This window comes from Pyrgilauda ruficollis, unplaced genomic scaffold (genome assembly GCF_017590135.1).
Source record: "Pyrgilauda ruficollis isolate IOZ18807 unplaced genomic scaffold, ASM1759013v1 scaffold1, whole genome shotgun sequence".
Classification (NCBI taxonomy): domain Eukaryota; kingdom Metazoa; phylum Chordata; class Aves; order Passeriformes; family Passeridae; genus Pyrgilauda; species Pyrgilauda ruficollis.
This window is the reverse complement of record NW_024508100.1, coordinates 5,966,877-5,990,595: the sequence shown is the minus strand read 5'-3', so window position 1 is coordinate 5,990,595 and position 23,719 is coordinate 5,966,877. Positions and strand designations below refer to the sequence as shown.

General features: G+C 37.1%; 1 protein-coding gene across 1 annotated transcript; it reads left to right on the top strand.

The window, feature by feature from the left end:
- The first annotated feature begins 712 nt into the window (after positions 1 to 712).
- Positions 713 to 22,829, top strand: SH3TC1 (SH3 domain and tetratricopeptide repeats 1). Its single transcript, XM_041487405.1, has 17 exons — positions 713 to 920; positions 3,263 to 3,337; positions 5,509 to 5,636; positions 8,118 to 8,223; positions 8,427 to 8,570; positions 9,220 to 9,394; positions 9,710 to 9,783; positions 10,589 to 10,784; positions 13,043 to 13,077; positions 13,339 to 13,380; positions 14,949 to 16,634; positions 17,000 to 17,180; positions 19,177 to 19,327; positions 20,493 to 20,615; positions 20,899 to 21,049; positions 21,931 to 22,127; positions 22,348 to 22,829. The coding sequence occupies exons 1-17, from the start codon at positions 713 to 715 to the stop codon at positions 22,576 to 22,578; spliced, it is 3,903 nt and encodes a 1,300-aa protein (XP_041343339.1). The 3' UTR covers positions 22,579 to 22,829.
- Positions 22,830 to 23,719: the final 890 nt, after the last annotated feature.

The window sequence follows — 23,719 nt, the reverse complement described above, 5'->3', positions numbered from 1 at the left end:
GGATGCTTCACCTCAGTGAGTGCAGGGGGCAGTGGAGCTTGCAGCCACTTGTGCTCTATTTCCATTTCTATTCCTTCTCCCTGATCATGCCAAATGGAGTCTTGCTGCCAGACTCAGCCTCTAGCTTCTGTAGGGCTGCATTTTTCTGCTTTGCTGCAAAGTAGTGCTTGGCTCTTTGGATGCCTGTCCTGCACCGTGGGTTCCTGTGGAGGATTCATTCTTTAGCTGAATTTATATAAACCTTCTTTGTTGTTTGAGTTCAGCATGCAGTACTTGTTCCATTCTTGTCACCTTTAGAAAATGTTTTTCCCCTGCAATTTCTCTGTTGATGTGAATGATGTTATCCCTGGGAGGCTCTGCTTTATAGCTGGCCAAGAACAAATAATTAGCAGTGGGCACAAGCACATTTCACTTCAGGTCTTGGATTGTTGCTGTTAGCCAAGTCTGTTGCTTTGTTCCTAAAGCAGTGATGTCTCCTCACTGCAGGAGCTTTTTCTGGGATAAATTTGGGTGTTACACAACAGTTCCTCTGAAAAAAGCCTATAGCAAAATTCTTTAATCCATATTACAATTAAAAATAACTCCTGCAGGAGAGGGACAGCTCTTGAATATGTTCAACTTTTCTGACACTTTAAAAAATAATATTGATGTGTTTTTTTCTCTTTCAGGTTTTTCATAATGTTAATTGTGCCACTGTGAGGAAATTGAAATTATGGAGAGTTTGGCCGTGGCAGGTGGCACGTCTATGCTCAGCACTAACACCATTGTCCCTGCTCTGGAGGGAGAGCAAGACAGGAACTTGGAGAGGGAAGAAACAGAGCAGGAAATGTGCAGGTGTGACTGCAAACATGTGGAGAGCAATGCTGCCATCAGCACCCTCAGGGATGGAGTTGGGATGGACACGTTGCAAGAACAAATGGGTAAGACCTCAAAAAATACATCCTGGTGCCTCTGCTCCTGACTTCTCCTTGTGCTTGAATTACTGTATTTTTTTAATGTTGCACAAGCTGAGAACTCTCAGGTGTTTTTCACAGAATCCCAGAACCCAGATGGGCTTCTTTTGAAATACAACCAGCAGCTATGTTTCTTCCATAGAAATGCTGCATAGATTGGACTATTGAACAATCTACACTGAAATTCACTTGAGGCAGGCAAATGGATTATCTTTTGGTAAGATAAAATGAAAATTATCAGAACCCAAGAGCCAGGGTACTGAAATAGAAGTTATTTTCTAGCACCTTTTTGCTATGTCTGTAAGATTCAGAAGCCAAGTTTCTATTTTAATTATTTTTTAAAGTTCCTTTTTCATCAGAGGTGTAGTACTGCTTTTGTGCAAAAGAAAATATACTTTGTGGGATAAAATCATGCAAGTCAGAAGGACTATTTGGGTAGAGGAGTGGAGGGACATAGGTAGGTGGCAATGGCCAGGCTCTTAGTTTACAGTAGGCTCAAGAGTGTCTTAATGTGAAAATAATTCCAAAAATCATGGAAAAAACCTATTTAATTTAAAAGTATATGTTGTGTGATTTTCACAATATCTTTCTGTTCACAACTTCAATGCTTCTGACATCAAAGACCAGGTAAAAGCATCCCAGGGCAGTATAAAGTTGCTCTTTAGCTTTCCAAGAAATATGCAAGACATTCTACCAAGTAGGAGTTAATATTAAGTTTTTGAACCTAATTCTAGTACTTAAAAAAGTTTAAACATATTCAAACTGTATTTATAGTAACTCTTACCCTTTCACTCAAATTTAACAGCAAACTATTATTTTAAATTAAACTGATGAGTAATTCAAATGCTTACTGATAGCCTTTGCCTTTTCCTAAAAGTCACAGAAATGGATGTTAATGTCTTGATAACTACCTTTCAAGAAAAGTTACAGTTTTTAATATTGAAATAATAGTGATAATAGTTCACATATTTTAACATGTGAACCTATGCCAATTTATTGTTCTTGTCAAGTATTAAATGATTATCAAAGTGATAACATGTTGTCAAAGTTTTGACACCTTCTGTTTGTAATTGTGACTAAAACCAGAAAAAAGCAGAGCTACAGGTAAGCCTGATCCCAGAAGCTCTAGGAGACTTAAATTTAGAATGTTTCCTAAACATAGTCAGCCTGCACTGTGGTGAGATTACTATCAAATTTCTACTTAAAAACAAAAACCTATTGTCCATGTTAAGAAAATAAATAAAACCCCAACCCCTAAGTTTCTGTCAAACACCTAACCAAAACTGTATAAAACTGAAGTGTTTGGGGATTTCAATTTCTAGTTTGAGTATGTGCTAGTAATGGGCCTTAAAGACAATGTTTTTAGTGCTTCCTTTCTTTTTGAGGTGGGAAAACTCTTTTTTTATGTATCCTTATTTATTTGCATGACTTTATTCATGTAACATTCATAGATGCACTTGAGGGAAGATGCAAAAGACTTGGAAATTACCATGCCCTGCTATATTACAGGGTTTATTTTAAAAGCAGAGCTTCATAGATAATGTCTTGGGATACATGAAAATTGCCTCAGAAATTTTCTAGAAAAAAATGAAAGATCTATTTCTCTTTTATTCTTAGAAATATGAAGCCTTGTCTTTGCTCCCTTGCCCAGGGAACCTTGAGAGAATAGAAATAGTTGTTTTATCAGCATGAAAATATATCATTCCCCAAAGGAGAGGAAGAAATATGGGCTAAAGGAAAAAAGCAGATTAGTATTAATACAAAACATACCTTACTTGTGATATTTTCCTGAAACTTCAAATCACTTGATTTTACAGTACCCCCTGACAAGTATTACATACACATATAACAGATGAAGAGAAGACTTACTTTTTTCCATGTATTAATTGGTACAAGACACAGCAATTTATACCACTGAAGCATCAGTGGGAGCCATTTTTAATATAGGTGCAAGGGAAGAGAAAATTAGGTCTGACCCTTGCTCTTTCCCAAGTGAGAATTCTGTTTCTTGAGAACCTTTCTTTCCATCAATTCCCCATCTTGAAATTTCATATCAAAATAATGCAATAAAGATTTAACTTCCCCATCCAGCCCAGGAGGAAAGAAATATTCTGCAGACTTTTTGTGGTGTTTGGGACTTGTATAGCAGGAAGGGGAGAAAATAGTTATTTTGTCTTAGAAATTATCTGATGCATCAAATGCTTTGAAAACACGGGGTATGAGTGTTTTGTTGGGTTTTTTTCCCCAACAATTTGTGATTTATATGACTTAGAAAAGGCACATAACCATTCCTTTCATTTATCTAATAGAGTGTTCTCCAAGTGAAAAATGCATGAATGTCAGTTCAAGGACCCTTCCCAGTCAGGCAGAGAATTTTCCAACTGGTAAGGCATTTTTTCTCCCATACTATCTTCATGTTATAATGATTTTCTCATGGCTTACTTTTTTGTTTTTGAGACAACTCAACTAAGTCAACATTTGCAGCCACCACTCCTGTAAGTTTTATAATGTATTTCATGGCAGCTCTGAAGTTACCAACTTTATTACATAAGATTTGTTGAGAATTTCTCACAAAAGACAGAGCAATTGTTGTAAAAACCAGAAATAATGTATCTGCTATATTATACTGGTTACAAAAAAATATAAAGAGAAGCAAATAAAAAGTTCCTAGCTTATTTTACATGTGTCTTTCAATCCTTTAAATGTCTTATCTTTTGAAGTTTGTGGGCTTTCCAAGTACCTGTTTTTATTGTTTTTAATGCTGTATTTTCAGTGAAGTGTCAATTGAATGCAATTCTTCAGTATGTGGGTTCAGTAGGCTTCACCTCTGGGGGGATCATGGCAGGCACTGTGAATTGAGGGTCTTGGCACCTTTCCCTTCTTGTGCCATCAAAACCAGCACTGAGCTGTTCCCTGCCCTCTGGCTTGACCTGACAAATCACATCAGTGGCAGGCAGTCTTCCCCAGGCATATGGTTATTTCTAGTCAAATTATTTGTGCTTTATTTACCTGCTTGTCTTGCTTTGTACAGAATTTGGGTTCTTTGTAAATGGAGGTATGGGTCAAGGGAGACAGGAGCAGACAGGAGATTATAATGGGGTTTTAGACCATATTTCATCTCTAAGGCATTATCATAGGGGTTTTTTTGACAGAACTAGCTGTATTTCTGTTGTTTTTATTCAATGTAATAATTATTTCATTAACATTTAACTTTCTGTAGAAGTTAGATTATGTGTATACTGTTATGTATATATATTCTACTTCAGAACCAATTTGATTAAGTAAAATGAATGTGTATATTTTTAAGTCAGTCTTCTCTTGTGGTAGTACGTTTTATGTTTTCAGGTAAAATGAAAAGGTCAGTAATTCTACTGTAGCAGTAGAGCACCTGAGCAACACTTAGAGACTTTATTTTGTGTTCTTGCTACTAACAACTGACTATATGGCCACAGCTTAAAGGGAGAGGCCTTGTAATTCAGTAACACAGGTTTATATTTCTGAGCCACCCTTCTTGACCTTAAAGTAATGAGTAATTTATGCAAGTTGTGGTAAAACTCCTGGAGATTTGCCTAGGAAGCCCTCTGAAAACAGAACCAGATACAGCATATTAGACTAGAATGTGAAAACCATTTATTTTACTGGATTAAAATGTGAAACTCAGAGGTGGAATATTTTAGTATGCACAACAGTCCCATATTGCTGGAATTGTGACCTATTTATATACTTTGCAATTGGAATTCTTCCTGACTGGGTATTATTGGCTTATATATGCCCATCTGGGTGTCTGAAAATTTGATTTACTGTTATTGAGCTAAATTAACAAATTAATGTGGAATAAAAGCAGCTTTATCAAAGGTCCTCTTTATGTGAGAGAAGCTGGCTGGAGCTGTACCCTGAGCTGTAGTAAAAGCTTCCCACAAACAGATGCCAAGAGCTTGGGAATAGCTATCTAGCTGCTTTCAGATGTGCTGGGAAAATCATGTAAGTGAGCTTTTAGTTGGACCATTTAACTTGGCTGGTACTGTTCAACCAGCTTAGCTGAGAAACAGCTTTTGCAATATTTGATGTATAAAGCCTTCTGAAGCAGTGGGGGTGACATATCAGATACAGCTATGAATTTAAGATTAGCTTGATGGGTTGTAACATGCTGAACTATTTGTTGTTGTTCAGGGTTTTTTTTGTTTTTTTTTGTGATGGCAGTATCTGTTTGCTTTGATTTTTGATATGCTCAGATTTCCAAATATTCCATGCAGGTTTGCAATGCCCAGAGCTGTCTAAATTGACAAATTACCAATCTACTTGCTTGTTTATTCTTTTCTTTCCTTCTCCATCCATAAATATCTGTTGCCTCTCAAAATTGTTTCATGCTAGGCTCCTATGTCTACAGGATAACAAAAATGTAAAAGAAACATGCAGTAGATCAGGGTACTGTGTGCCTGTCTCTGAAGCTGGAAGAATATATCTTAATGTGTATTCTAAGATTTTGAGGTGTTTTCTGGTTCTCCAAAGCTGTTTCACAAAGCCTGTAGTACTGAAAATGGCTATCCTCCTCCAGATATCTCCCTGAAGTTAACAATGGTGAAAAGAAAGAGTGGATGTCCTGATCCCAGGCTCCAAAGACAGCTCAGAGGGCAGCTCCGTCTCCTGGAAAATGACAGCAAGGAGGTGATGACTGTCTTCAGTGTAAGTCAATTGCTTGGAAATTGTTTTATTTATTCAGATAATAGTCCCTGTGCTACTGAAATAGTCTGAAGGTATTTGGGTCCTATTTCCATCTACATACTGGGTGTTTGAATTTGAGTGACCAGTTTCCTGTGGCCCAGAAACATTTAGGGGCTTTAGAAATATTGAATTATTGAAGGAGACAGGAACACCAAGTTAATATAAAATAAATAAACAAACCCACCTTAATAGGTAATTGAATGAGTTTATTTAAAAAAATTTCTGCTTTCATTTACATCTAGGTAAATAACGGGGCTTTGATTTATTTTAATTTGCCCTTGCATTGACTCATCACTTCAGCTTCTAGACACCTGGAGTTATTTTGCATGCTAATTTCCTGGGAAGCTCACTGCTAAGCCAAAGAGGAAGTTTGAAAGAGAACAGCCTAAGCATTGGACTTCCTAGGGCTAAATGGCTATAACTTTAAATGGCATACAATTGTTGGCCAAATTGTATTACTCTTAATTTTTTTTTTTTTTTTTAATATGGGAAACCTGTTCTCTACAACCATGAGGTTTACTTTGAATAAAGGTTAGTCTCCTCCTTCCTCTTGAGGAAAAAAAAAAAAAAAGGAAATTATACCATTTAACCTCTGGTGTGTCTTTTTTTTGGCTGTGCCATGGGTTCCAGCCTCAATCACTAGCAAACCAATCTACTGAAATCTTAATTAGTTATGTTTTTCACTAATACAGACGCATGTTTCTACACCATTTTCCTTTCATATGTTGTGACCACCCCACCACCAGGTTGCTGATTTGTGGGTGTGCAAACAGTCTGTACTTCTGCTTCTCTGCTCTGGATTGTGTTTAGAGGGAGAGGGAGGAAGGGAGATGGGATTGGGAGGCAAAGGAAAAGAGCAAACAAATGGACTAGATTTGTGGCCTTATTAGGAACAGACTGGAAAAGGCTTTGAAGGAAACAAGATTGATAATAAGTTGCATTAGAATGTTGTTTTGATATTCAGCAGTGCATGAAGCCCCTGAGGCTGACATACTTTAGCATGTGTTGGCAATTTATTAATAGATTTCAGGCTGTCATTAATATGTAATCTGGTGTAGAAAGGTGCATGCAGAAGATCAAAGCAGTGATGCTTGCTGAAGAAGTCTAGGTTGGACTTTTAATGTGTTCAGATTGTGTGAATTGAAAATATGGATGTTAAACAGAATTAATTCAGAGATATTTTAAAATTGTGTTGTAATAGTCATAAAATCAGTTAATCAGCTCCATCTTACTAAAATTATAGGAAAGGTTTGAGGGACAATTTCCTCCCTTCTGCCTTGAGTTAGAATCAATTTATTGCCCAGTCTTTCAATTTTTTCGAGCTGCATTTCAATTGTAATGTGATGGGAGTAAGGGTACAGTAGCATCATACATGTTAGTTTCAAGTTTGATTTATTCTCTGAGACAGTGATTCAGATACTTCTCTCATAAGCTATGTAGTTCTTTGTATTTCCCTGAAAGGCAATAGCCAGCATTACTGGGGAGCCCTGTTTTTAAGCTACAAACAGGAGTGCAACCAGGGTCTATATTATCCCTCCCTGTCTAAAATCCATCAAAATGTGTTTTTCTTTCACTTATTTGAAGGTTTATGTAGTTGTTCCTTTTAGCATTTCTGGAATACCTTAAAGTCTATCATCACCACTTAAAATGATCATTGCTTATCTTTGTTAAAAGATTAATTTAAAAATTTAGTGCTATGCTAGCAATGTGAACCAATACAAATGAAGATAATATCTTACGGCATCTTCAAAAAAATAAATATAATACTTTGGTATATTTGTTTTAACCAAAAAAGAGTATACTTGGAAATAATTATTCAATATCTCTTCTGGATAAAGACTGACTATACCAGGAAGCAGGTTCAAAGTTGCATCAAGGAACTGCATTTTTGTGTGTGTACAGAGCTCTGAGGGTAATCTACATCAAGAAGTGGTAGAACCTAAAAATTTACACTGATCAAGTGAGAAATTTCAAGTTAAAAAATCCCCAAACTCCTTTCCACTATTTAATATTAATGCCCACATGTCTGGCAAAGGCAGTTCCCAAGCTGTAAACCACTCTGTGTGGAGGATATTCTTGGAAGAACTACTATATACTTGCCTATATAGATACATTTGAGTATATGGTTATGCATATGGTTATACATAGACATTTCTGAACTAGACAAACCTTCAGTCCCACTCAATGTGGTCTTTATTTCCTATGTAAATTAACCTCACTGAAACTGTTGGTACAATTGCTAAGCAAGAGTCAGATTAACATTTGGCTCCCTGTATGTTGTAGGTGTATGTTAAAGAAGAGATATCTAATGCAGATAAAATTCTGGATTCTTAATTTTTTAATCTTTCTTAATGAATAGTATTTTTGCCTAAGTGTTATCTAGTGAGAAATTGTGCTTAAATCTGGTGTAATTGTAATTAAAGTGTTGGTTTTGATTTTTAGGAGCTTTCTGCCAGACTCCTGTCTATTCACAGTGATCAAGATTTAATAGTGGTGACATTTAAAACTTTTGAAGAAATATGGAAGTTTCTAACCTACCACTCACTGGGTAAAGTTTCACCATACAATAGTTCAGTATATTAATTTGTGTTCAATTGCACACAGTTTTTGGCAATTTGTTGAACACAGTTTTGTGATTTATACATTGTGCATTACATAATAATGGAGTAGTCTCTAACTCTCAGAAAGTTTTTATTTTTGTGTAATACTGTAAAATGGCAAAGAAAACAAATTGGATTTTCTTTTTCCTAGGTTTTATAAATCATTGCATGGAGAATTTATTCCTAGACCAGTCTTTCTGGCTATATTCCCAAGAGGAGGAAGATACAGGCATTGAAGTCTGTATAAATGAAAAATCATTAAATTTGATGTACAGAAGTCTGCTAGTACAGGAAGGTAAGACTGTACATGTTAGGGCTAGGTTCAGGGAAGCATGCTTATTTAAAATCCCCAAATCAGACATTAAGACCTAGTCAAATACTTAATGGCGTTGAAGTTTAAATTTACTCACTCCAAATGCACATTGTAAGAGAAAAGAAAGGAGCAAACACGGATTAGGTTCAGTGAGATTATGAAGGGATTGAAGAAATTCATGTGCAGCTGGTGCATAAATGGATACCAAAAGGATTAGGGAGCAATGTATGTTCCAACTGGCTTAATATTATTGCAGATTCTGGAGATGTGCAGAGGTGGTTTATAAACCGTTACCAGGCTCATGTGCTTCTCCTAAACAGCATCACCTGCTGGTACTGCCAGGGCCAGGTGGTGGATAGGTGGTGATTTGTTTCTGCAATAGGAATATGTAGAATTGCAGCAGAGGGCTCTGTGCTTAAGACATCATAGCTGCTTTTTTTTTTTCCCCTACTGAAAGACACACTATACAGATATTCATACATGAATATCTGACAATCAGCAAGGAAATTCTTGACAAAGATCAGATTTTCAATTTCTAAATTAATATTACGGATGCTCTTGAAACCAGAAGGGTTTATATGACACTAAAATGTTACATAAAATTACATCTGCTCAACTGTTTTTATTTTAGGAACTTTTTTTGGTTTATATCCTGATAATACGATAAGAAAGATGATGGTTACAGACAATGAAATGACTTATTTTGAGACTGGGGCTTTTACTGGAGATGTTAAAGGTGGATCTGTGGATAGTGACATGCCCATGTGGTCTAATGCTTCCCTGGAGCCATTGGAGCCTTTCCATCAGTAGGTACCTGACTCTACCTACCTATTCCATATACATCTGATTCACATATGCGTGTCTGCTTAGAGATGCCTCTACCTGGGGCAGGGAAAATAGCAAGACTTTGAGTTTGGTTTTTTTTCCTGATGTAGCAGTACTTTTACCACTAATATTAATGAAGCCATAAACATGTCTGAAGTGTATGGGCAGTGCTGAAATTGAAAGCTAATTGTGGGAGGGACACATCGTTTTCATATGTATTTTAAATATGACTATTACTGTCACAACATTTAGTGAAGTGTTCTATACACTAAATTCAATTTCTTTTTCTGTTTCAGGTGGTTTCTTAAAGGGTATTCTAATCCCATTGATTTTTCGTATAAAAATGAATCTAAGTCTATCAGAAAAGTTGGTAAGAATTCAAGCGTCAGGGTTAGAATAACCCCAAACTTACTCTATACTTTTGCTATAACAGACTCTAAAATGTTCAGTAACTTTTTGTCCACTGTATTAGAGTGGGGAAACAGATTTCAAAACTAGTTTGCAGTAAAATTAGTGAAACTATAAATTTGTCTAGGATTGGACTTTAAAGAGTCAGACTCTAAAGTCTTGTCTTTCACATTTTTCCTCCTAAATACTACAGAAGGAGTACAGAGTGACTGAGTTCTGAGGGTGCCTCAGAAAATGCACCAATGTAATTGTGGATCTTTGATATGTGTGCTGCTTTTTCTCATACTGCCAGAGAAATAAAACTTATACAAATGGTTCGAGGTTGGAGAGCAAATATGGCTTATTTTCTTCCATGATTTCAGTTTTAATACTGTGCTGACTGGTATATACCCATATTTATCCCACAGGGATTGTTTCAATTGGTTCAAGTGCTTTACTCTGGCTGAAGTTCAGAGCCCTTTATAAGAGGGAAAGTAAGGACTTAAAACAGTTATTTTTGCTGCTCCATTATGAAATCTGGTAGAATTGTGAGAACATTTTAGGTTTTGCTTTCTAACAGGAAATGAGGATTTTTATGCTATTTACAGATCTAATTATCAAACCAATGAAGTGTGGGTGCTTTAAATCTTGTCACAGCAGATATTCAACTCACAGGTTCCAGGAATGTCTTTTGTTAAATACTTTCTGCTGAGTTGCTGTTCTATTAGGTGTATTTCTATTGTTAAGTGACTTTATCTGCAAATGTTATTTACCTCCTTATTACACAGCAAGGGGATCCTGTCTAGCTGTGATGAATCATGAAAGTATTGTGTCAGAAGAACTGAGTTTCCAGGAAGGGGACAAAATTGAGATCCTTGGCTACTTCATTGAATGCATGGAATGGTTTCTTGGAAGACATGAGTTTACTGGCCAAATAGGTTTTGTAAAGACAGGTCATGTTAAACTGGACTTATCTAGAAACAAGTGAGTGATACATATTTATCTTCCATAAACAAAAAGAAACTAGTCTTCTAGTTTCAGCTTTGAAATGCTAAACATTAAATTCAGGGTGGTGTTTAGGGCTTTTTTTTTTTTGTTGTTGTGGGGTTTTTTATGTATGTGTCTTTTGGATTTTTTTGTGGTTTTGTTTTTTTTTTTATGTTTGGTTTTGGGATTTTTTGTTGTTTTAATGTGAATTGTCATAGCATGTATCAGTCAAAACTGCAAAGGAATTGGAATATGAAGTCTGCTTAAATACTGCAAAATATTATTACTCTGTAGCTGAGTTTCTTCCTGGGAAAAGAGGTTGCTGGACTTACATTGGTTCAGTTTCTATTCTTTGTCTCACAAGATCCAAGCAACTTTACCCTTGCAGAAGGTTCTCTTGCTGGTCTCTCAAGATCTATGCTAAAGCACCCAAGTTCTGTTTTTTTTTTTCCAGTACCCTTTCAAAGGTATAGAAAAGTAGCAAAATCTAGTCATAGTATCATAATTTCTGATACAGCTGTTATTTCACTGTGCTGTGCATAAGCAATTGGGGTAACTGGGGTTTCACTTTCATAGACTTAATGTAAGGCAGGGTGATGTAATGATGCCTTGTGAAGGCCAACCTAGAACAGAGACTAGAGGGAGATAAAGAATAAAGTACATCTCTATTAGGAGGCCTCAGCAGATCCACCTTGGGCAGCAAAAGAGCCCAGCCAGGCTTACACCCCATGTGAACACAAAATGGTCCCCAAAATGGATGACCAGTCATGGGGTCTCACAATTTTATAAGTTTTGCTCTGTTAGCATACTTGAGTTAATTGTCCAATTACAGCTTTAGCCCATGAAGTCCCATGCTTCTTGTTTTTTCTCTTCAGTCCACCACTGTTTATGCTTTTGAGCCTGAGATCTGGATTGGTTGTCCTGGGTCTCCAGCTAGAGAAGGATTTGTTTTGTCTCTCTACTCTGTGAAGAGAGCTTACAATCCCCCAAAATGAAGCCCAGACCCACATGCCAAAGCAGTACAGAATCTGAAAAATATAAAAGCTAAAACCTGAGGCATCAGTAATAGTCTTGCTGAACTGAGGAGAGGCAGTGGTTTCTTATTTCACCACAGGCTGTTGGTGATGCATTTGCTTGTCCAATACCTAAGGAAGTTTTATCTCCATTAGTGCCATCCTGAGAGACAGGCTTGCAGGCTCCAGGTTGACAGGAGCTGCTGTGTAGGTTGGAGTCAGGCACATTGGTTTAATTCTGCAAATCAGAGTGTGTGTGTGAGTGTGAACAATAAATAGGGTGTGTCAGACCTGCCCTGGCAACGTGCAAAATGCCTGCACATCTCACCTCCTAAGGAAAAGCCTGGGAACAAAAGCTCCAAGCTCTAAGGTAGTAAAGCACGTCAGGAGTTTAATGGACATACTGCTAAATGTTGCTGTTGCACGTTTTTCACTACATCTCCTCCCTAATCTTTCTAAGTCCCACCTTCTTCTGCATCTTCCCAAGTTCATTGTACCATCTTTACCACTTTTCTCTTAAACAGCTCAATTGATTCTCATAACTCAACTTATCCAGAGCAAGCATTTTCAATATTAACTTGATATTTTGTTGTGTGATCTGACTAAATGTATTTTCAATTCTTCCATCTACATCAATCTACTGAGAAGTATTTACTTATGAGCACTTCCCTGATGAAATATTTAAAGTATTAAGTTGCAACTGCTATAAACATCTGTGGCTTTCATCCACCAAAGTCAGAAAAGCATTTATAAAAAGGACTTTGAGAAGTAAACAGTCAGTGAGAGGTCATTTTTAAAGACTAGTAAAGTAGCTTTCCACCAGCTTAAATAGAGCTTAAATAGGTCTGTGAGCCTCTGCTTTTGTATATATCCTTCATACTCTCAGTACCACTTCTACTGCATCAAGTGTATGAAAGAGTGAAAATATTCCTGAACTGCAGCATGACAACTGAAATGCCTTGAGAAATATCTGCTACTCAAAATAGTAATTCTTAAATGATCTGCAGATATGCTGTGTTTAAATATAAAGCCAGATCTATAGTTATAAAGTTTACAGAATTAAGCTAAATTTTTTTAAATGAGTGATTTTTTTCACCTACCTGCTATTGGAATGGCTACAAAAGTCTGACACTTATCTACACCAACAACCCTAAATAACTTGCCTTCCTACCTCTCTCCCCATTACCCTGGGAGTGACACTAAAAATATTAAGGGCTCTTTGCAACCTCATTTTATGAGCAGGTTGTGGAGAATGGTCACATCTTTGCTGCCCACTGGTATTTTAATGCAGCAGAAATGCCTTCCTCCTGCAGGACAGGCTGGCTTTTATTCTGACTGTGATTTGCTCCCCACCTTACTGAGCAGAGGTAGCTACTTGATGGTAGCCATGCAGAAGCAGTGAATTGTGTCAGCTAACCCCTATCAAATTCTTATGACTTAAAGAATTATCTACTAAATATAGCCTTATTTTGGGAGATTTGAAACTGAAAAATGACCAAGATACTACACCTAATATGATTTTTTTGTCTTTCTTACAGATGAGTTAGAAGAACCTGAATTTCAGAAAGCGCATGAATGTGGTAATACTTCATACACAGACAATTTTTACATAAAATTAATGAGACTTCTGATATTTTTGGTGTCTTTGCCAGCAATTATCCTTCTAATGTCTCTTCACATGCTAATTTTCTTCTCTCATTGTTTGCTTTCTGAGATTTTGCTTTAACCCCTTCTTAGTATGTTTTCTGTAAGAGATTGTGGATTTTCATTGATAGCAAATGTCTTTCTTGGGACTTGCTATCCAGCTGTAAATTCTATGACTTTCACTGACGTGACACACATTCACCACCTCCCAGCCCCTCCACATTGTTTATCAAGGCAAAATACTGCTTATTGGGCACCTGGCAACTGCTGAGTTTGAATTCCAGCAGACTTTTTATTTTTTTGTCTACTAGGAAACTTTGTCCCAGAAATAGATTTCCCAAAGGAGATATTTTGTTGAGAATGCAGAATTATTTCCCTTTGGTGTTTTGTTTCTAAGCTGTCACTATCATTACTCATATTGTACAACATTTTCCTAAACAACAATTTTTATATTTATGATTCTGCTGCAGTTTCAGAAATGAGATTCTAAGAGAATTGAGCTGTAAATCTGTGACTTCAACAAGCTCCTGTTGATCTGCAGCTGTAAACTTAAGAACTGACTATGACTGTACACTCCATCCCTAATCCCTGCCCTGTTGACTGGCCTGGAAAACAGTGCGAGGATTGAGAATTGATGGCATATCTGCCTTTATTATATTTGTAGGTATTCAACCATGTTGTCGCTAGGAGAATTTAGTTCAATGCCCATATCAGTTGCCACAAATGGATAATTTTGTGAAAGATAATCTGTGCCAGCAGAGAATCAGGGCTCATAGATTGATAGAAGAAATCCTATTACACAAGACAGAGGTCTGGCTGGCCAGGACAGGAGAACAGAAGCTTTGCAGGCATCCCCAAGCACAGTGGAACAACCAGCTCAAATAGCTCAGTCCTACTCCCTGCCCTGGCTGACCTGCCTGAGAATGCTGTCAGGACACAGCCATTCTACGTCTATGGTTGGTTTCCCATTTCCCTCACACCTTAAGTCCAACTATGCCCTGATCCTGGACCCTTTATCCAGCCTCCACTTCAGACCTTGGATCTTCCTAGATTTTCTTCTGCTTATCAGCTAGTCTGAATTGTATTTCTTTGGCAGGTCTCTTGCTCACGTACGCACGGAGAGAACAGAGACTACACACTGACTGTACTTTCTGAGTATACACAGTCAAAAGGCAGTTTGAATTAATGCTGGACTTTAGATGGATTAGTGTTGGATCAGGCCCAGGGCCTGGCTAGACAAGTTTACTAATCACTAACCTGCTTCCTGTGGCATGTTGTGTTTATTCCCACTCCTCCAGTCTCCCACACTTCTTCATCCTCCTTGCTATCTTTTTACACCTTTGGCTTTTCTCGTAGACATTCTGTTAAGAAATCATTGTATGTTTACATAATGTTTTCCTAACACCATCTTCACTGACAAATGTTTTAGCTGGTCTATCAAAGGCCTTTGTGTGTATGCATGCATGCAGGAAGTTGTGATCTGTAATATATTTTGAAATTTCAGAAATTGCACGCTCACCTTCTAGCCCAGGATCCACTAGCAAGAATGGCAAGATAGAAGAATTGCTGAAGAACTTCAAGAATTTGGAGGCCACTCAAGCTGAAGAGCCAACTGCTGAAGGGAAGGAATCTGCTGGCTCTTCAAAGACTGAAATATTTCCTCTACCTGAAGGGCCTTGCTTCCACATATGTCAGGAAGATATTCAAGCCTCTGACTTCTTTGAGCCCTTGCTACTTTTCTTAAATAGGAAAGAGTATGAGAGCAACTTCAAAAGCCTGTATAATTTCTCTTATTCATTTATAAATAGCATGTTTTATGGATTTTCAGAAGAAGAAGAACTGGTTAATTTTTTAAGATTAGCAAGGGAAGCAGCAAAGAAAGCAGGTCTGTCCTGGGCACTAGCAAGGCTGTGCTTTCTCTTAGGCAGGCTCAGTGTCAAAAAGCTGAAGTTTTCCCAAGCTCGTGTGTATTTTGAGGAAGCATTGAGAGCAGTAGCTGGAGGGTTTAGTGATTTGTACTTTGTGATTGCTCTTTATACAAATCTAACAGTCATCTACTTGACCCAGAAGAACAAAGAAAAGTGTACTCATATTTTTGACAAGGCTGCATCTCTTCTCATGGGAATTCCCAACTACATTTGCAGTGCTGACCTGGAGTCAGATATACTGAAATATGCTCTGAAGAGGACAATTTTGAGCCAGAACAAACATGCAGAGGCAAGGGCATGCTTTCTGCTGGCAAAACATTACAGTGCACGCAAACAACACCAAGAGGCACTGCCATTCTTGGAAAGGTTTCAGCTGTTGCTCAATGACCTGGGTTTACAAAACAGTTTATCCAACAACTGTTACTTCAAACTGGCAGAGTCCTACCACGAAAAGTGTTTGCCACACATTGTGTTAAGTTGCATGAAGGTTACCTCTCCCCAGAGCTCCAGTACCTTAATGGATTCCCTGAAAAGGATTGATTTAGTCATCAAAAATGCTCCCAAACTATATGGCCTGAGAAAACTCAGACAAATATTCCCATCCCAAATTGCACCTTACCTCATACAAGCACTTTCTTCTGTCTCTACTAATGAGGAGGAAGGACTGTGCAGCACTATCTATCTCAGCTTAGCAAAGCTGTACAGCCATCACAAACAGTATGGGAAAGCCATTGCTTACATGATGAAAGCACTGGACTCTGCTTCTGCTAAGCCAGAGGAAACAATCAACTATTTGGTTTCACTTGCTTGGCTTTACATTCTTTACAAGCAATATGAAGTGGCTTTAGCCATTTTAAATGCTGTTGTAGGCTCTGCATGGAGCAGTCCTCAGCAGCTTGGCATTGCTTACAACATGCTTGCCATTGCTTTGAAAAGGACAAACAACACAAAAGAAGCTGCTGAGAGCTACTACAAAGCTCTGTGTCTTTCAGAAGAGACTGACATGGCCCATAACCAAGCCATAGCCCTGGCTAATTTTGGGGCACTCTGCCTGCATGCAGCAGCCAGCAAGCTGGCAGAACATTATTTTATCAGGGCAGTTAAGCTATTCTCCAAGCTTCCGATTATGGATTGTGGTCAAGATTTTATCCAAGTCCTCCTTCAGCTGGGATGTTATTATGTTGGTGGAACCGAAAGAGAGAAAGGAAGGTTTTATTATGAATGGGCTTTTTTAGTTGCAATGGAGACAAGTCATCTGGAGAGTAAGTATATCTTTCATAAGTCACAAAATGTACCCTGTTTGGAAATGTGAGTTATACATGTATGTTACACCTGTAATTAGAAGATTCATATATTACTTTGTTATTTTTCCTGTCATAATTGAGGCAGCTAATGCAGGTAAGGTGACTCTATTACTATTTTATTTTGGAAATGAAGTTTGAAGTAACTTCTAGCCTTTGTTAACTTTGGGAGTGAATGAAATGGCAGTGGGATATTCTTGTAATGATTTCTATATTTTTCATATGCTGTGCTGTAATCTGTGAAACAATGAAAATGAATCTTTAAAATAATTAACTTTCATTTTAAAACAGAGATTCATGTTTGTATTTCCAATCTATTCTCCTAGGTCAGCTGCAAGTGATTAAACTGCTGTGTCATTTCTACAGTGCAGTTGCTCCCAATGAGACTCAGTGTGTCATCTACAATGAATATCAACTATCTTTAGCCAGAAAAATGTCCAACAAAGTTCTGGAGGGACAAATTTTGGAAACTATTAGTCAGCTTTATTTGTCTTTAGGAACAGAAAGGTAAGACATGCTGAATGACTTTTCTTTCATTCTGATTTTAACTTTTCCATCCTGCAAAGGATCTAATTTTTCTGCAAAAGCTGCATATGCCTGGTTTTTGGTGGGGTTTTTTTTTTTTTTCCCTCTCTCTGCTTTGGTAATACACTTTATCAGAATTGAAAAGTCCAGTGCTAATGGAGAATTTTCTTGTTTCTTTTTAAGTAACTGTAATCTCTCAAGGGAGACAAGATGTTCTGCAGGGATTAGCACTACTTCAAAAACCAATTTATTTTAAAAATCTATGTAAATACATTTTAAACCTATTATATGTTATGCAGCTCTTGATGATTGCTATATCAGGTGATTTATTTTCAAGGATTTTTGCAGGACTTTTTTTAAGGCACCAAAGGACATATTCCAAACAGGTCAGGCATTAAATTGCCTCTATGTAAGTGTTTCTCTTTGAGGAATGGTTTTTTCAAAACTTACATAAGTACAAAGCCGAAGTGGAAACCTGCATAGTTTTGCTCTTCTGTAATTTCTATACTGCTCTTATTTTTCAAATACCATTTTTTTTTTTGCTGTGATCTATTGAAATAACAAACTGCACAAGTTAAATTATAGTAGCAAGTGCTGAGGAAACTTAGTTTTCTCTAAGAATATTTAAAGTGTTTTTTAAGGCTGCTTTGTCTGATTTTTTTTCTTCTTGCTGTACTTCAGGGAGTTACTTTAGATTCAGATATTTTCAAGCTTGCCTCAGTAAGGATGCAAAAAAATTTCAGTCATGGAAAGAGAACAGATGCCTATTTTAGCTTTAAGTGCCTTAGTCTGAGCATCTAACTTGCTTAGGTCACCCAATTTATTTTGGTTTGTTGGGGCTTGTTAATGATATAGTTGGTGACCATCCTTTGGAGAGACTGAAGACAAAGGAGTTGGTTAAGATTTCAAGCTGCCTGGAATTTGCAGAAGGACTTCACTAGCTGGAGAAGCTGCTGCTTTGTGTGCTTGTAGTAGATGGAATTTGTATGTCCCAGAAGCCTGGCTCCCCAGTCTTGACTATATATCCTTAGCATGCCACCAGATAACAGCACAAACTCAATATGGTGTTAGACCAGAATTATAATACCTAGTATCCCAGTATTCTTTGTGTTAGCTGCCCTGAGTAACAAGGAAACTCAGCTCTTCCAACACCACAACTGTGCAGGTCATGTTCTATTTTAATATGTTTGTGTCTTGTGCTCAGAAGAAAATGCATTGGGTCAAGTTGATGGGAGTCTAGCACTAGATGGAGAAAGATTTAAGATTTCTGGGGTTTCTGTCTGGTATAAAGCACCACAACATCAATAAACCTGGTAGTTTAAGTGCTTCTAGAACTGACCATGACATGTCCCATTCTCCTCTGCCCTACCATTCTCCTCCCAGTTTCTTCATTTTTTTTCAACAATTGCTGATTAGTCTCAATGGCACTTAAGTCAGATGTATAGATTATTTAAAAAAATAGATGTGCTTTCTTTGACATTTTTAGTAATACTCCATAAATGATAGAAGAGTTAAAGATGTTGACAGACTTTTCTACTTCTCACAAGTTTGAGGTAGAGCAAGGACACATATAAACCATCTTAAAATAATATAAGATAGAACAGGAAAAATGAATGGCTAACATAATATAATAATATATATAATATACCATTATATATATAACATTTATATAATATATAACAATATAATAAATAAAAATCTAACAGGAAAAGAGGGGGAAAAAAGAGTTCTTTAGTTACTAGTGTAATATAGCTGAGAAATTATAACAATATAATAAATAACAATCTAACAGGAAATGTAGATGGAACAAAAGAGGGGGGAAAAAATTCTTTAGTTACTAGTGTAATATAGCTGAGAAATTATAATTGTGCCCTAAATAGGGGAAACGGAACGTCTTACAGCAACATTTCTTGCTATGAAGAAAACTATTTGCAATTCTGAAGAACCCTTCTGTGATTGGCACTTTTCCCTATTTCAGGGCTTACAGGTCAGCTCTGGAATATACCAAAAGAAGCCTTGGAATATTTATAGATCTCCAGAAAAAAGAGAAGGAGGCATATGCTTGGCTCCGGGCAGGAAAGATATATTATGTTCTGAGGCAGAACGAGCTTGTGGATCTTTATATTCAGGTACATTGTCAACACTTACAGGCATGCACATCAGTGTTGTGCAGGTGGCATGGTAAGAGTAATTAGATGTAAAAATTCCATACATTTTACCAATTGTTGTTCTGATCATTTAATCCCACCATTCGTGTAATGCTCAGCAGGTGAAGGGGAAGTCTCAGCATTTCCACTGCTAATCCATTTTAATCTGTTGCTTGATTCTGGAAGGATTTTGGGCAGTGACATTTCTTAGTTCCTGTTAATTCTGTGTGTTCCTTCAACACCATTTGCCCGCTCTACAGCACCACAGCAATTATATGACACAGGCATGCAACATGCTGCTGGGTAACAGAGAATAATCACCTTAGCATGCTGGCTTGTGGGCCAGATTCCCAGGAAAACAGAGTAGCTTCTTTAGGAAGCATTTCCACAGCATCTGAATTTTCCCTGCTGTGACCATGCCTACTATGACACTGGGCCAGCTGGAGCTGCTGTTGTCTTTTCACGTGTGAGAGCAGAGGCATGTGTCTCGCACACCTCCGTGCTCAAGTAGAAAGGAGGACTTGTACTGACTGAATGCAATTTGAAAACTAAAGACAAAGCCAGAGCAGGATTCTTAACCTTGCCTTGTGTAGAAGGCACATTTTTCATTGTTGTTTTCTCTATCAGTAACTGAGGATGCTGGTATTCTTGCTTTGCATGGTCTGTTATTAAATCATTTTTGCTAACAAGACATGTATTTATCCATGAGAACAGAATAGTGGATCTGAATTTATTTACAGAAATCAGTCCACAGGCTTCTAAAGCTGCAGTTAGCAATATCTAACTTGCAATTTGAATTTAGTTTTATTATATGTTTGATCGAATTCAAATTTACTATGTGGCAGCTATCAAATACACTGTTATTCTTAGAATGTCATGTGCTGACAAAGTTAGCAGGATACTATTGCCAGAAAAAGGTAACCAGGTTTTTGTTTCCTTTTTAGCACCTGCCACTGGCTTGTTCAAAGACAGGGTACCAAAAAGGAGCATGTTCACATCAAATATATCCTTTCTCATCATTATCATAGCAGAGAAAATAAAAAGAAAGATCTTTTTTAAAATTGCTAATACTGCTGATTTTTTTAACCATGGAGTAAACAAGATTTAATTTCTTTCTTTCCTTCCCCATTCCTTTTTTACTTTTCAGGTTGCTCAGGATGCTGCTCTTTGCACAGGAGATCCAAATTTAGGAATGGAATTGTTTGAAGCTGCTGGAGACATATTTTTCAATGGTACTTGGGAAAAGGAGAAAGCAGTGACTTTCTACAGGGTTTGTGCAGTTTTTCTGCTGCATTGATAGTTATGTACCTCCCACCATAGCAGGTATTCTATAAATGCTGAACCAAAAGCTGGAACCTCTCAGCAAACTGTTCCAGTTGAGTACTTGCCATGGTATTAGCAGATATCACCTGTTTCAAATCCACTTCTGGTTGCGAGAACTTTCTATGCAAAAAGCAACATGAAACCAGAAATGACTTGATTTGACATAAATGAGAGCTGTCAGTGCACATCTTGGGGTTCAGCCATACCTAAGCTGATGTTGTGTGTTTCAGGACAGGGCTCTCCCACTTGCTGTTCAGATGGGCAACAAAACCACTGAACTCAGATTATGTAATAAATTGGTGGAATTGCTGATGAATCTGAAGGCTTACGAAGAAAGTCTGGAATATGCAAGAGTAGCTCTTGTCCTCAGTGTAAAATTAGGTAAGAACAATTTCCATTATAGCTGAGTATGAGTGATATCTCTAAAAATACAACAGAACTCTAAATTTAGAGTTTACTTCCCTTGCATTCAGTCGTTTCTTGCCAGGATTTCAGAACACCACTATAATGGCTATTTTTTGCTTCTAATTAAACAACTAGCAATTTATTGCTTACTCTTCAACTTAAGATCAAATGGAAAACCTGTGGTAGAGCACAGAATCAAACCTGGAATTTTATGTCCAAACTGAGTGTGCTTCTAAGAGCTAAGATACAATACTCATGAATAAAATGGTCCTAAGAGGCTTTTGAGAGTACTTTCAGATTTGCCAAAGCTCTTATTGTGGACCAACATAAGATGGAAAAACTGAAAATTATATGTCTTGTTTCAAAATGACTATTCTTAAAGTTTGGTTGCTATTCAACTGATTAAGAACCTTCTTAACCCTCTGTACAAGCACAGACCAGTCATTTTGATCAGTCTAAAAATAATCTTTTTGTTGCAAATTTTCATGTAAAATATATATTGGAATGGGCAAGGGAGTTTTTATTCCCATTAACTTTCATAATAATTCATTTGTATTCTTTGTAAGTATGCACAGTGTGTATGTGTGTATAAATATATATTATAACACATACATGAGAGATGAATGTAGTTATTTCTTAAAATCCCAGACACTGCCAAATCCTATGGGAGGAAATTCAGAAATTCCATAGGATTTTTTCTTGAAGGGCAGTTTTTGACCATGCATCTCTTAAGCAAATGTGGGGGTTTTTTTTCAATAAAAGCTCAGCAAATTCAAAATAGACTACTCAAATCTATGCTACTTTTAAAAAAATTCTGTCTCTTTGTTTATATCCTGACTCCTATGTTATCTCTTTAGGAAATCAGCTAAATGAAAGAATAGCTTACCATCGCCTGGCAGCCATCCATCACCATTTGGGTCACTGTGAACTAGCTGAACACTTCTATTTAAAGGCCTTGTCCCTCTGTTCCTCTCCTCTGGAGTTTGAGGAGGAAACACTCTATTATGTCAAGGTGTACTCAATCTTAGGAGATATTATATTCTATGACCTTAAGGTAAGACATTTTAATAACCTGTGTAGCAAATTTTTATACTAAGTAATATTTCATAGAATCAGATTTTGCCATTTTCTGGTCTTGTGTGTTTGGATTGTAAACAGTAAAGTGGGAAAACCTCAAAAGCTCAGAATCTATATTATTTTTATTAGATACTTACAAACCTGAGCTCTGCAGTCCTCTTGCACTGGTTGTACTATCTTTGAGCCTCTTATTTCAGGACCCTTTTGATGCAGCTGGCTATTACCACCTGGCACTCGCTGCTGCCATGGACCTGGGCAATAAAAAAGCTCAACTGAAGATTTACACCAGACTTGCTGTGATCTACCATAACTTCCTCGTGGATCGGGAAATGTCTCTCTTCTTTTACCAAAAGGCAAGAACCTTTGCAACAGAGCTGAATGTAAGGAGAATAAATTTAGCTCCTGATCAGTGTTACAAGAGTTCATAAGCATTTTTGGAAAATGCAGCCTAACTACTGCAGAAATACCTAAGGAAATACAGCACTGGCTTTGTAGGAGGATGAAGGCTGCATTCAATGACTCATTCATTATCTGTGTGCTGTAAGGTGGAGCTCCTCATCCCAGACTAAATTACCAGTTTATATGACAGTGAATTACATTTCATTAAGATACACAATCTTGTACTTGTTAAAGATCAGTCTGTGAACTAAAGACAAAACCCAAGTCTTTTTTTTTTAACTACAGTTTTCTTTGCTATATATTTCTGCCTTGATGGATATTGGAAAATGATTAATGCACAGATGCAATGAAAAATATTTAATAAAGTGTTACAGCAGAAAAAAACCTCAATATGAATTGTGGCTTCCTTTTCCTGACTTAGCTTTATTATGTTTTTTGACATCAAGTAAATGCATCTGCACAAGCATGTTAGATGGGTTTGAGAATTGGTTTGACCCAATTCCCCAGACACCACTCCTCATTTTCTGTCAAATTCATCTACTGCAGTACTTATAGGAACTAGCTTTATCTTCTAATTCAAGAAAACTTATGTACATGTTGTACTAAGAACGAACCAGTTTGTAGAACTGAAGGCTCTCATAATGTGAGTAGTCGTTTTGTGGATTTCAGTGGTCATGTGAAGGCCTTCCTTCCCGATTTTCAAAGACAATTCAAGTGCCCTTTTCAGAACTGTGACTATTGCCTGCAATGACTTATTACAGTTTTTCCTACTGAGTTACATAGAACTAAATATTTTTCAGAAAAATTATTTCCCTTTAAGTTACAACAAAAGTCCATTTTGAGATGGTGCCTTTTTATTCTCTCAAGAACTCTCTACAGAAACTGTGGATTTATTTTATATTTAAGGGATATTACAAAGAAAGGAAGTATGGATGTTTTTGGAAGCTGCATGTGCACTCAGAAACCAGATGGGGCTATTGGCTACATATGATGTTTGTTTATATTGTCAAGTCTGGGGAAAGGTAAAAAACACACCTTCATTTTGTTTTTTTCAGTACTCTCTAGCTATGTAATATCATTGCCTTGGTTTTTTGACTAAGATTCATTTTTTTCCTAAAATCTGTCATTCAGAGCATGCTCTGAATTCTTTCTGTATATACATTCAGGCAT